General features: G+C 34.3%; 2 protein-coding genes across 5 annotated transcripts in view; both read left to right on the plus strand.

The window, feature by feature from the left end:
* LOC101889413 (solute carrier family 41 member 2) overlaps positions 1-10,087 on the plus strand; it is a 116,307-nt gene extending 106,220 nt beyond the window's left edge. For all 4 annotated transcript variants that reach the window (XM_011293934.3, XM_005182783.4, XM_011293933.3 and 1 more), the window contains 5 exons: positions 7,291-7,762; positions 7,832-7,979; positions 8,124-8,329; positions 8,392-8,540; positions 9,232-10,087. In XM_011293934.3, the coding sequence (XP_011292236.1) occupies positions 7,291-7,762; positions 7,832-7,979; positions 8,124-8,329; positions 8,392-8,540; positions 9,232-9,435 (1,179 nt within the window). In that variant the 3' untranslated portion in view covers positions 9,436-10,087. The remainder of the gene's footprint in view (positions 1-7,290; positions 7,763-7,831; positions 7,980-8,123; positions 8,330-8,391; positions 8,541-9,231) is intronic.
* Positions 10,088-12,051: 1,964 nt separating this feature from the next.
* LOC101890488 (uncharacterized) lies at positions 12,052-14,429 on the plus strand. Its single transcript, XM_005182788.4, has 3 exons — positions 12,052-12,284; positions 12,341-12,397; positions 12,463-14,429. The coding sequence occupies exons 1-3, from the start codon at positions 12,220-12,222 to the stop codon at positions 14,357-14,359; spliced, it is 2,019 nt and encodes a 672-aa protein (XP_005182845.3). The 5' UTR covers positions 12,052-12,219; the 3' UTR covers positions 14,360-14,429.
* Positions 14,430-15,252: the final 823 nt, after the last annotated feature.

The raw sequence follows: 15,252 nt of genomic DNA on the forward strand, positions 1-15,252 counted from the left end.
CTGGTTACCCTAATTGTTACCATAGACAAATTAAGGTATAGACTAAAAAGTTGTCTCATCTGTTATCTTCGAAAAAAGTGCTTCAATAGATGTCGTTCATGCTGTAAGAGAGGTTCAGTAGACTCACTCAATTCTCTCACTATACAAAATATTGAATATTTTTATGATACTTTAATATTTATCAATTAAAAACGAAACAGTGACTTTGTTTACATTGACATTACCCAACTATGTCGTAAAATATAAAAATATGGAACTTAAATAGCAAAAAAATGAATAAATTGTTTTCGAAGTCGAGTGACTTCACTAGCCCTGAGTGACTTAACTGGCCCAAGATCAACCATAGTGACATCTGCCGGAAGGGGTAAATTTTAAAACTTTTTAGTCTATACCTTCATTTGTCTATGCTAACAGTAACAACATAGACAAATGAAGGTATAGACTAAAAAGTTTTAAAATTTACCCCTTCCGGCAGATGTCACTATGGTTGATCTTGGGCCAGTTAAGTCACTCAGGGCTAGTGAAGTCACTCGACTTCGAAAACAATTTATTCATTTTTTTGCTATTTAAGTTCCATATTTTTATATTTTACGACATAGTTGGGTAATGTCAATGTAAACAAAGTCCCTGTTTCGTTTTTAATTGATAAATATTAAAGTATCATAAAAATATTCAATATTTTGTATAGTGAGAGAATTGAGTGAGTCTACTGAACCTCTCTTACAGCATGAACGACATCTATTGAAGCACTTTTTTCGAAGATAACAGATGAGACAACTTTTTAGTCTATACCTTAATTTGTCTATGCTGTTAGTCGTCTGTTAACACAAAAGAGAGCGAGCCAAGAGAGAACATTTGACAGTTCTTCAACAAAGACTTTGCAAATTCATGCATTCACTTGAAACTCGTCTTCTTCTCCTTTCGATGATTTTTATTGTGGGCATGCAATTTCGAAGTATCGTTATTTTGAAAATTGCAAGCCTAATAGAAATTAAATCTAAGAGTGGAAGTACATAAAGCGCATATTTGGCTGGCGTCTTCGTAGATGAACAAAGGAGTTTTAGGTTAACTTAGTTCGATTTTGGCCCAAGGCTCCTTTGTTCATTTCCGAAGAAGCCAGCCAGATAAGTGTTTTATGTATTCCCACCTTAAGAGTCCAATAAGAAATTTCTCATGACAAATGACACATATTGCTCTTTGTAGAAAGGAAATGAAGTAGCATGGCCATACGTTCAATTTGTAGTATAAATTTTGGTGTTTTAAACAGTCAGGTCATAAAATAAAGATCAAAATATGGTCTGTTCCAGAACTGCAAGAATGTAAACGTATGATATCGAAAAAATCGCACAAATTGTAGATTCTTGCAAGTTCTGGAACAAATCAATAAATTACAGGGTAAGATAAAAAACTGCAACAAAATCAAACACCGTAACTTTTACATATATATTTTTTTTTAATTTTATTGAATGAAAGCAAAAAATTTTTGAAATAGCAGCAAATTTTAGAATAAGTTTAGATTTGTTCGAAATCGTTACCTTTGGCACGAATTATTGTCTTCAAACGACCAATGAAACCGTCACACGCTGCCCGAATGTTGCTGTGCGGTATTTTGGCCCATTACCGGCGATGCGCTTGTTTGAAGTGATCGACTCTTTGGTATTTTTTAGTGCCAACCTTGCTTTCAAAAATGCTCCAATAAATTGGCATCCGGAGGTTTTGGTGGCCATTGTGCGCTGGAAATGAAGCGAGCAACCTCATTTTGTAACCGTGCTTCTGAGTGCGATCGTGCTGAGTCCTGTTGGAATGTCCAAGGTCTGCGGCCAAAATGTTTGCGTGTCCAAGTCTTTAATATACCCTCCAGGATATTTTCGCTATAATGTTCGGCATTTATTCAGATGCCACGGTCGTTTAATACGAGCGGGTAGCGACCATCAGTTGTTATGACTGCCCACACCATGGCCGGCGCTTGAATTCTGCTGGCCAATCGAAGTTGCACATTTTCAGCTGACGTCTTTGTCATGATCATTTTGTTTGTTTACAAAGTGCTAAACTACGAATGTTATCTCACCGGAGACAACCTAATTCGGCAGTGCAGTTCACCACTTTCTGCCAAGCGAAGCAACTCTTTAGCTCCTTTGAATCTATTTTCTTTCTGTTGCGGTGAAAGTTATTGCCATTTTTTGAAATTTCAGTGGCTTTACCCCGAGCTCATTTTTCAATATTTGCCGAATAAAATATTGCGATATGTTCAGCTCAGCAGCCATTTTTCGGCCACTGCGACGCGGATTTGTATAAAGTCATTTCTTTTCTTTTCGAACCATTTCTGCTGATGTTGCTGTTTACTTCCGTCCACTTCCTTGACCTCGGGCTACGCTACCAGTATCACGGTACCAGTCACGATGGTACAAGACACAAAAGATTTATTCACATTTAAATGCTGGAGTGCTCTAACGATAGCCACTTGTGGCTTTCCAGTTAAATATAAAGAAATCACTCTATCACGCTTGAATTCCATCACGAATAACTTTTTTCTGGAAAATTCTCACCAAAATGCTTTTGTACACTTGTAAACAATATAATGAGCTGTCACTGGAATCATTTTGACAGCTGTCGGACGAGTGGCTTAGAAATGACAGTAGTCTCAAATTTGTTGCAGTTTTTTCATCTCACCCGAATAAAGGATACAATTCGAGTCTTCTTCTTTTGAGTAAACTTAGCCATGTACTGCGAATGGTTAACATTTTATACCTTAGAACTATTCATGTCTTGTACTAATTACGATGTAGGGAACGCTACTTGCGAAATATGATTGGTGTATTATAAGTAACAACAAACGAAGAGAGTGTGAATGGTAGAAGAATACAGGTAGATGCATCAACGCTTGGGAACACTGATGTGTCAAAAATTGTTATATGTGTCTTAAAAAATAAATAGATTTTTGTATGCTTTCTTATACGACGTCATTCGGAGGTTAATATAATACGCGTTTTTCAACAATTTTTACAAATTTAAATAATTTTTCATTCAACATTTTCAATTCCAAAATTGGTTTGAGAGTTCATTGTCCCAATAACTGAGTCGATGCGTGTAGAAGAATACAGGTAGATGCATCAACGCTTGGGAAAATTAATGTGTCAACAATTTTAAAATGGTTTTTTTTTTTTTTTCAAAAATAAGTAGAGTTTTATATATTTTCCTTTACGTCGCCAATCGGAGGTTGTTATGAAATGCATTTTTCAACAGTTTTAACGAATTTGAATGATTTTCATTGAAAATTTTCACTTTCAAAATTGGTTTGGCAGTTCATTGTCCCAGAACATGGTAGAAGAATATAGGTAGACGCGTCGACACAGCTGCTTGGACAATGAACTGTGAAACCAATTTTGGAATTGAAAATGTTGAATGAAAAATTATTTGAATTTGTAAAAATTGTTGAAAAACGCGAGTTATAATAGCCTCCGAATGACGTAGTATATGAAGGTATATGAAAATCTACTTATATTTGAAAAAACCATTTAAATTTTTTGACATATCAATGCTCCCAAGCATTGATGCATCTACCTGTATTCTTCTGCCATGTCCCAGAAGCTGTGTCCGTGTGACTACCTGCATTTTTCTACCATGGCCACAAATGTAACGAACAGAGCAGAATATGCGTTAAATAAATTACGAATGGTTGTAAAACTTAATTTTGACAATTGAAAATTTAAATTTGAGGTTTTCGGTGTATTTAGTTACCCTATAGATAAAATTTTACTCAGTCTCTACAAACAATTTTATTAAAAAAACAACGTCATATACTCTATATAATCGCATTTACTTTAATGTTAATATTTCACACGTTGTTTGTCTTGAAATGAAAAAAATTTCCACGCTTGATGACAATTTTTCATTGTCTAGATCATTAAATCAGCCCATCAAACCATGGTGTTAATTGTAATTATTTAATTAGAGGTTACTTTGCATTAACTCTTAAATTAATTTGAGTTTTTTTATTTTCATAATTTTACGTATGATTCTCTTTTGGGTTCCCATAGTAAAAAACAGATTATAATCTGTTAAATAATTGAATTGTTATTTTTGTTATTTTGATGGGTGAAAAAATAATTCAATGACATCTATGAGACATGACATGCATGCAATATGATTTAACAAAGTTTGTTTAAATATATGTTTTAAGGTTCTGACACACAGACAAACAATAGGGCAGAGAATTGTTTTGTTGATAACACACATTGACATGTGTACGTCAAAAACGTATATGTCAATAAACAACAAACAATACCCATATGTTTGATTGAACAACCGCAGTAGCTTTGAACAAAATTTTTGATTTACTCATTGGACTCTCATATTTGGTAGCAGTGTGACGTACTTACATTTTTGTGACAGACATGCCCATCATGACTCAAAAAAACAAACAAACAAACACAGAGTTCTATGGGGGTTTCCTCTATAAAAATATATAAATACCATTTTACATATAAGCAAACATAAATATGCCCCCAAACTACATTTCAAATTGCAAATGCAACACGTTTTAGTAATAAACTTTCACATTGACATTGTAAGGTAAATGGGTGCAAAATTTCTAGTTAAATGACATTTGTTTTGTTTACCTTAAATGTCATTTCTCTATTTAGAAATATATATAATTTAAGAAATATTGCATTGCATGTTTCATTTAATTACAGTTAGTTCAGGAAGAAATGTCATATATTTCAAATTTTAATTAACACTACAGGGCATGGTAGAAGAATACATGTAGTCGCATCGACAAAGCTGCTGGGGAAAATGAACTGTCAAATCTATTTTGAAATATAAATTTTTGAATGAAAAATTATTCAAAATTGTTAAAAAAAAATGCATATCATAACCTCCTTCGATTGGTGTCGTATAAGAAAAATTATAAAAATCTACTTATTTTTGAAAAAAAAATTGACATATCAATGTTGCCAATCGTTGATGCATGTACCTATATTCTTCTACCATGCTACAGGGCTTAAAATATTTTGAACTAGGTTTAGATTAAACAAAATTAATCATGTTTTAGTTATAGGTAACAATATAAATGAAATTAAGGAAAATATTGCAAATATCCTAATCTCACTTATGTGAACATAGCTTTTCTTTAACATGGATGTACAATGTTCATACGACATACGGTTTATGAAAAAAACTCAAGTCATCATTTTTATCAAGGTTAAAATGAGAAGGAAAAGTAATTTCAAATAACATTATCCATTTCTGCATTTTCTTAATTTACTTTGACTAATTTCTCTAAATAAGAAAGAGGTTCCCATCTCTGATTTCTGTGCATATAATGGATTTTCAAATATAATTTTGACAATGAGATATTGTCAAATGAATAATTTTGAAAAAAAAAATATAAATATATAATTACATGACTTTACCTTCTTAATTCTACCATGGCTATAATTAATGACCACAATATAAATGTAATAAACGAAAACATTACAAATATCTCAATCTCACTGATGGGAACATAGCATTACTTTAACATGGATGTTGTAATACAATGTTCATACGACAGTGGTTTATTAAAAACACTCAAGTCATCATTTTTATAAATTACAATGTAATACAATGTTCATACGACTGTGGTTTATGAAAAAAAAACTCAAGTCATCATTTTGATAAATTAGAGCAAGCGTTCCTAGCCAGAACATGGTAAAAGAATACAGTTAGTCGCATCGACACAATTGCTGGAACAATGAACTGTCATACCAATTTTGGAATTGAAAATGTTAAGTGAAATATTATTCAAAGTATAGGAAAATATATTGAAATTTACTTATCTTTGAAAAACAATTTAAAACTTTTGACATATCAGAGTTCCCAAGCGTTGATGTATCTAACTGTATTCTTCTAGCATGCATTGATTTTATAATACAATGGTCATACGACAGTGTTTACGAAAAATAAAAACAAAATGGAAAATTTTCCAAAAAGTAAACGAACAAGAGCTTGTAAAAAATTCTAATGTAACAGCTGATTGATACAAATAATAACAAAACAATAAACGAACTTGTTTGTTTTAAAAACACTTTATAATAGAACAGCTGATGATACCGGATCATTCAGTCAAACCAATTTTGAAATCGAGAATTTTGAATGAAAAATTATTTAAAATTGTTAAAAAATACATATCACAACAACCTGGTAATGCCATCGTATAAGACTACATATAAAAACTTATTTTTGAAGAAAGTTTTTAAAATGGTTTACCTATAAATTTTCTCAAGCGTAGATAAAGGGTGAGATAAAAAATAGCAACAAAATCAAATGCCTTAATTTTTACATTTTTTTTATTGATTGAAAGCAAAAAATTTAAGAAATGTCATCAAATTTTTAGATTGGTCACCTTTGACACGAATTATGGCCTTCAAACGGCCAAAGAAACCGTCACACGTTGCCCAAATGTTGCTCTGCGGTATTTTGGTCCATTCCCGGTGAAGCGCTTGCTTGAGGTGATCGACATTTTGGTATTTTTTAGTGCCAACCATGCTTTCCAAAATACTCCAGACACAATAGTCCAACGGATTGGTATCCGGAGATTTTGGTAGCCATTATGCCTCATATAACTTCACACCACAGCCTAAAACTATGCTTTAAAAATATGGGAATAAAAGATCTTAAAAAATTTATTTTTAGTATTTTTGATGCAAATAAATACGTTAAGTATTTATTTCTTTTACTACATTTTAAGAATAGTCCATTAAAATGACCTAATTCTGCACATTTCCAATTACCTGCTATTGCAGATTTACCCTATTGTAATGTTCTTGTTCTTTGTCGATGTTAGTAATTTATTTTTATCTTCTTGGGTAGTAATTTTATAGTGGAACGTATTTTTTTATGGTTTGATTTAGATTGTGTGGTCTTGATTTAATTACTTTTTGTTGTTCATCATTTTCATCAAATACAAAAGTTTGTTAGAAGTTTAGGGGGGAATAAAGCGCTTATTTGGCTGGTTTAAGTCATCGGCTGGCTTCTTCGAAAATGAACAAAGGAGCCTAGGGCCGAAATCGAACTAAGTTAACCTAAAACTCCTTTGTTCCTCTACGAAAAAGCCAGTCGATGACTTAACTCAGCCAAATAAGCGCTTTATGCATTCCCACCTTTATGGCTGTGGAGCCCTTAAAATACGATTTAAATATCCTACTTGGAAATGTTAAATATATTAAATAAATAATCAATATTTAAAAAGTTTTGTTTAATTAAAAGTGATTAATTCTTAATGTTTTTTCTCCCCTTTCCCTTTTACAGAAATGGCGCGTCTTCAAATCGGTTAGTGAACTCTTCATTTTGGTGCCCGCTCTGCTGGGTCTCAAAGGCAATTTGGACATGTGTCTGGCATCTCGCCTCTCAACTCAGGTCAATTTAGGCAATATGACATCGCGCAAGGAAATCATACGTATGATTGTCGGCAACATAGCATTGGTGCAGGTGCAGGCCACTGTTGCATCATTTCTGGTTGCCATGTTTGCGATAGCCGTTGGTGCTGCCATGGATGGGAATTTCGAATTTGAACATGTTATGCTGCTGATAGCATCGGGCATGTTTACGGCAACATCATCGTGTTTTGTATTAGATTTTGTATTAGTGGCTGTGATATTATTATCTCAAAAGTATAAATTGAATCCGGATAATTTGGCAACACCGTTGGCGGCTTCCATTGGTGATGTTGTATCAATTAGTTTGTTATCGTTTATCGCTTCGCTGCTGTTCGATCACATAAGTGAGTGTGCGAGGATTAATCTAAAAAAAGGATTTTAGTTTAATATTAAAAAATCCTGTTTATTTTTAGAAACCCATTTATGGATAACATTTGTGGTGGTCGCTTGCTATCTGATTTTACTGCCAATGTGGGTTACAGTTGTGCTTAAAAACAAATATACTCGCCCCGTGCTCAAGAGTGGTTGGGTACCGGTACTGTCGGCTTTATGTATTAGTGGGTAAGTTCGACGTTTTGTTATAATTTGAAAATAGTTCAATTAATATAGTTTGGGTTAAATAAATGTATACGCCTTAAAGTATGCTTTACTTTTTTGCCAATGATACAGATTATTTATTCATTGTTTTCTCTTTATCTATTACAGTTTGGGAGGCCTTGTTCTGGATGCTGCTGTAGATATATTTAACGGTTTCGTTGTTTTCCAACCCATCATTAATGGCATTGGTGGCAATCTGGTTTCAGTACAGGCTAGTAAAATATCAACAATGTTACATCAAAGTTCAATTATTGGTATTATACCGCCACACACGAAAATATTTGAATGGCCCTGGAAGGCACTTTTCAAAGGAGGTAGGTCCACAAAACAGACATTTTTTCATGGTAGAAAATAATTGGAATCTTTTTTTTTACAGTACCCTATGCCAAGACAGCTCGTTTGTTGATCATGATGTCAATTCCTGGCAATATTGTCTTTATATTTGCCGCTGACTACATTCACATGTCTCAGTCGACTGTCACATTCTACTTTGCCTTTTCATATATACTTGCAAGTTTAATACAGGTAAGGTTTTGAAAATTTGAAAATATTTGGTCTGTTCCAGAACCTGCAAGAATCTTCGATATTCGATATTATAAAGGAAAAATCGGTTATCGTAGTAAAAAATGGCACATTTTGGAACAGACCAATCATGATCCAAGTATAAGGTCCCCCTTCCAGCTCAGTTGATTACCAGACAATCTGACAATTAAATTTTAATTCGCTGCAACTAAAAGGAAACATCAAAACCATGGTAGAAGAATACAGGTAGTCGCATCGCAGCTATTGGGGCAATGAAGTGTCAAACCAATTTTTAAATTAAAAATTTTAAATGAAAAATTATTAAAATTTCTAAAAATTGTTGAAAAATTCATATCATAACAACCTCCGATTGGTGTCGCATAAGAAAACTTATAAAAATGTACTTTTTTGAAAAAAACATTTTGAAAAATTTTACATTTCAATGTTACCAAGCGTTGACGCATCCACCTGTATTATTCTACCATGCAGCAAAGCAAAATTGACCACAAACATATTCGCCACAAAATCCTTCTGTCAAGGCGAAAATATTTATTTTCGACTCAAGCATGAATTTTGACATTTCATCTGATAAAATAATAGCTGTTTGTAGATTAATTTTTTAATTAATAATTTAATTAAAATGGGGCCATGAGACCAATAAACTATTTCATACTAATCGTGGCTTTCATTTCAGGTTATGCTCTTGATGTACATTGCCCACATTATTGTACATGCCATGTGGAAATGGAAAATCGATCCCGACAATTCATCCATTCCCTATCTTACTGCTTTGGGTGATTTGCTGGGCTCAAGTTTGTTGGCCCTAGCATTCTTGTTCTTGCTTTCAATCAACAAGGAATATGGAGCTGGTTATGATGTACTGAATGCCTCAAATTAATCAAAACAGCAATGTTTACGCCTCCACACCCTCACAGAACCACCACTCGCCTATCCCTCCACCACTAATTAATAATTCTTTCTAAGAATTTTAGCCATAGTGATGCATTATATTCTATATTTATATATATAGTGTGTTCGATATAGAAAATTGAACATAATCCCCCCCGCCCCTCTGTAGTTATGACGGTAACACAACTGAAACGAGTTGTTGCTAGTAAAGAATTTGTAAGAAAAGAAAAACAAAAAAACGATAAGGAAAAAAAGACCAGTGCTTAGACTAGTTCATTCTCCAAAGTACCTTAATGGAAGTAAATTTAAAACAAAAAACAAGAAATTTAGATTATTATGTGTATTTTAATTTATTTTAAAAGTGAAAAATTAAGTAATTATGTATATGTATGTATCAAAGTGAAAACTTAACATAAAGTATAAAACAATGTATCGACTCCCATTCCCCCTCCCCTTATATCCTCGATCTTACCTTAATATCCATTCCTTATTTCCCATCCCCCCAATATATCCCCCTCTCTTAAATAAATATATGTTTATTTAATTTAGGAAATTTAATTTGATAAACCAAATAAAAAGAAAAAAGCAAATTCATAAGAAAAAAAAATACAATAAAAAATTCAAAATTGTTCCATAAAAAATGAAGTTTTATTTGAAGGGAAATGTGGATTTTCCATGTCTTCGTCGAATAGAAATGGACATCCAAACGATTTTTATAAATCCCATTCATTTACGTTCTGTAACTAAAATGGATGAGCCGATTTATCAACGGCAATGCATCTTATTGAGGAGACGTATAACATGGATGTTGTAATACAATGTTCATATGACAGTGGTTTGTGAAAAAACTCAAGTCATCATTTTGATAAGTTAGCAAGCGTTCCTTGCCAGAACATGGTAGACGAATACAGGTAGTCGCATCGACACAGCTGCTTTGACAACGAACTGTCAAATCAACTCTAAAATTGAAAATTTTGAATAAAAATTTATTCAAATTCGTAAAAATCGTTGAAATGCACATCATAACAACCTCCTATTGGCGTCATATAAGAAAACATACAAAAATCTACTTATTTAAAAAAAAAAAACAAATTTTGAAATTGTTGACATATCTGTATTCTTCTACCTTGATTTTTCACTTTTTTTGACTCTCTTAAGTCAACGACTGGCTTTTTCGTAAAAGAACAAAAGAGTGTGGGTTGAACAAGTATTAATGATGGACCGAGGTTAAAGTAAGTTATCAAAATGCATGGCGTTGTGAATTAAACGTATAAAAATTGTTCTGTTTAATTTGCTAAACCTCCAAAAATCTACTAGTTTTGCAATTTTTTCGATATCATAAAGAGAAAATCGGTTATCGTAGTACAAATATTTAAATTTTTTCAATATTTCTTCTTGTAACTGATAACAGTGTTGTATTTTCAAATTTCATTCAGCCCAAGGTAGATCTAACAGGTAACCGCATCGGCATATTGCTACAACAAAGCAACATTTGTGGTCCCCTCAAATGTCAAAATTGGCATCTAAGGCGAAAAACATAGATTCGCCATGACATTTAAAGGTTGCGGCAAATTTGTTTCAACCAATCAGAAACGAGGTGTTTGTTTACATTTTATTTTGTGTGCCTCTCGTCGTAAACGAACGTCGCAATAAAAGTTTTTATTGTAAAACAAATAAGAGTAAAATAAGTATTATTTGTAGTATTGCGATATTTTTTAAATCAAGAAACTTATAATGACTATATTTAACTGGTTTAAACCGAAAGTTTTCCGGAACTGCAAATGACAAGAGTCGAATTCTTGCACTACTTCCCGTGATGTGCTTTGGGAATCTTAGATGTTTAGGCTAACTTAATTCTTAAAGCTGCACTCCATTCTAACCTCCTTCCTTCATTTTCTTTTATTTTGGTTTCACTCTAAACTTGCTCTTAAATTATTTGAAATATTATAAAAAGGTACTTTTAGGGAGACAACATAAACAAATTTGTTGTTGCATTCATTTAGGGCGAATTCTTCATTACAACAATTTGTTTTGACATTTAATGGTGCCGTCAGCTGGGCTGATGCGATTACCTAGTACATCTACCTTGATTCAGTCCAAAATGGCCATTTCGTCCGATAAAACTCTGCATCGATATCGCCTTTTAATGTAAACTATCGATTCTGACATCGATTGTTTGCATCAACTACCAAAGAAAAAATTGCTCCGTTTCGTTGTTAAGGCGCCAAAAAATACATTTTGGTTTATTGTTTTAATAGTGATCATAAACATATCCAAAAATTGTAGGTTTTGGAATGCAACGATTGAGTACATGTACATACTAGATCTAAAAATCAACAATGGCAAAGACTTTGATTTCAGTTGGCAACACCATAGTCCTCCAATCAATATGGAGAGAAGCATTTTAAACAAACGATAGTAGCAACTAGTTCCGCGCTCTTTAATGGAGATGTTCAATTTTCCTCACGTCTCATTCGTAAACAACAGAGTACCCCGAGTCTTGGCTTTCTGTTTACTTCTTCGTTATTATTCCTTTGTGGCCTTTATATTCGTTTCGTTGGAACGTTTTTCATTTTTGTTTTCCACGCTCGCAACGAACAACCAACCAAACAAACGAAAGCGCGCGTTTGAAGCAGAGACGACAATCAACCAAGGAAGTATAAAATCAATAAAACAAACAAGCAATTGGATAAGAATTGGATTGGACACATTTGTTGTACAGGATTATTTAAAAAGTTAATTCAATTTTAAATCTAATCTTATAATTATTAAAATGCAGAGACCAAGACGTACTTCTGAATTTCATGAAGAACCTGGTGGAATAAGGCGCCAGTCAAGGTAAACTATCACAATTTCTTTGATAATATAAAATAATGATTGAATATGTTCTTTAGGGCCCAACAAAAAAGCGTAGCCCCATCACCATCTACAGCTTCCAAATTCACAACAAGGTGAGAATGATGTTTTTTAATTTCCAGCAAAAATAACTTCATTGATAATTCATACCTTCCATTAGGCAAAGTCGCATTGCTGTGCCCACACGATCCGGCTCAACTGATCGCGCAACAACAAGCTCCAATGCATTTCTTACAGTTCCCGGTAGCGTTACGGGTCGTCAGTCGACCACACCCATGTCGAATGCTAAAATCACCAGTAATCGTGTTCTCTTCACTGCCGAAAAACATCGTGGTGGTAATGCAACTGCATCCAATGGTGGCGCCTTGCATAACGACAAGAAATGGGTACAGGAACAGACACAACGCATCACTGAATATCTACTAAATCAGAATACAATTGGTGGCATGAGTACCGATTTCCTGCAGAAGGGTTTGCGCCAAATGTCCATTAAACAGTTTGTGGCAATTGTCAACTTTTTCCTCAATCACATTTGGGGGAAACGTTATGTGGTTGGCAGCAATCATGTCGAGGATATCATACAAATATTACAGAAGTTACAATATCCTCATCCCGTAAATAAATCATGGCTGAAGACGCCCAATACCCAGCATTCGTTTGGCAATGTCGTTGTGTTGTTGGATTTTCTAATGGATTTTGTACCACCCTATGTGGATGAAGATGTTGTGCCACAGGTTGTGGATTTCTTTGAATTGCAGGAGCCGCATGAAATCATGAATGGTTCCCGATTGGCGGAGGACATATTTCAAAGTCCCGACTTGGAATTTCAACGTGAATTGTTAATGAACACTGAGGAGGGATTTACTCTCTGGGATACCCAAATGAATGATGAGTTTAATAGCTTACAACAGGAAACATGTAATCTTCTCATAAAAAAGACTTGTAATTTTCCGGATGCAGCTGCAATTCACGTAGAAATTGAAAAACTGAGTGCCCAATTGAAATGCTTAGAGGATGCAAAACCCAAAGAAGATAAAGAATTAGTGCGATTGGAAGCCAAATTAACAGATGAATTTGATTTCTTAAGTAACGATATGGAGCGGCTGAAAGAGGAATATCATAATAAAAAACGCACTCAACAACAATTGACCCGGGAGAAGGCAGATGTACTAAATGAAGTGGAGAATATGGAAACAGAAATTGAAAATTTACAGAAGGTAATCAACAAGCAAGTCTGTACGGTGGAGCAAAGAAATCAGTTAATGACCGATCAAAAACATTTGGAACATTTACTGAGCATAGAAGAGCGTACCTTGCGTGAACTGGAGTCACGCAACCACAATCAACAGGTGCTCTATGCAAGGGTGTTAAAACAGTTTACCGATGGTGTGGATTCCTTTAATGCATTTATGAGGGAAATTGCTTTCTCGGATATACCAGAGATGAAGAAAATCTCTTCCGAGGAACTTCAACTGCCTTTGCGTCCCGATGAAGAACAACTTCAGCAACGTATTCCAAACTTGCTGCACATCAAGGAAGCCACACTGAAAGCAATACAGGAAAAGAAAAAACAGGCCACAGAAACGCAACTACGTGCCAAAGATATTATCGATGAAGTTGATACACAATTGGAAACAAAACTTAACGCCTTGCGTCACCGTGTAGCCCAGGAAACGGATAAATTTGAAAAATTATGTCAAAAAATGAAAGAACATGCTGCCAAACTTAATATGCAAGCCCAGGATTTGCAAAACCAAATATTAAGCGCTGACAAAAATATTGAACAGCTACAAAGTGCCATCGAACAAAAACGCATGGAAATTGAAATGATGAAGGCCAAGAATGAGGAGACCATGAAAGATGCCGAGGAACGACATGCAAAGTATATAGAACAGAGAAGGGCTTTCATAACAGCTTACGATGAAATGTTTGAGCAATCAGTTAGCGGTGATGTTTTGAAGAAATTGGCCGAACAAGTTGAAGAGCGAGAGAAAGAGTTGGAGATATTGCGAAAGGAATTTCAAACAGAAGTGGTTCCAATCGATCAACAGGATTGAAGGAAATGTGTTTTTGCTTGCCACTTTTATAAGAATTAATGTGTAATTTGTTGCTTTCTTGTAAATAATAAGTATAAGTTTGTGGTTTATAATCTTATTTAAAATAAAACTTGTTTTTAGTATATTTTAATAGTTTTTTTTTTATATATTGGACATGGTTCACGTCACTCAACTTCAAGGAAACTAGGATAATGCGACGCTGTACTACTGTACTTCGCTACTCCTTTCGCTTTTGTATGCAATCGAAATCGTCCAAAAATCTTTTGTGTCTCGTACCATCGCTTGATATCGTGACACTGGTAGCGTAGAACGATGTCAAGGAAGTGCACGGAAAAAACAGCAACAACAGCAGAAATGGTTCAAAAAGTAAAGAAGCGACTTGATCGAAAAGGGAAAAATGACTACTGAACATATCCTGAGCTAGGGGTAAAAAGCCATTGAAATCTCAAAAAGTGCAAAAACTTACACCGCAATAGAAAGAAAATAGCCTCAAAAGAGTTAAAGTGCTGCTTCGCTTGGCTGAAAGTGGTGAACTGTCGAATTTGGTGTTTTCCGATGAGAAAACATTTGTTGTCCAGCAGTTTGTGAACAAAATGATAGTGTTTACTTGCCAAAGAGGTCAGCTGAAAATGTGCACTTTCGGTTGGCCACCAGAACTCAAGCGCCGGCCATGGTGATGGGTCGCCATAACAGACGATTGTCGCTCTCCGCTCGTATTAATCGACCGTGGCATCAGAATAAATGCAGAATATTTTCGCAAAAATATTCTGAAGGGTGTATTAAAGCCTTGGGCACTCAAACATTTTGGCCGCAGACCTTGGACATTCCAACAGCACCATCGCACTCAGCACGCGCCACCCAAGAATGGTTACAAAATGAGGATCTTCGCTTCA

This window comes from Musca domestica, unplaced genomic scaffold (assembly GCF_030504385.1).
Source record: "Musca domestica strain aabys unplaced genomic scaffold, Musca_domestica.polishedcontigs.V.1.1 2, whole genome shotgun sequence".
NCBI lineage: Eukaryota > Metazoa > Arthropoda > Insecta > Diptera > Muscidae > Musca > Musca domestica.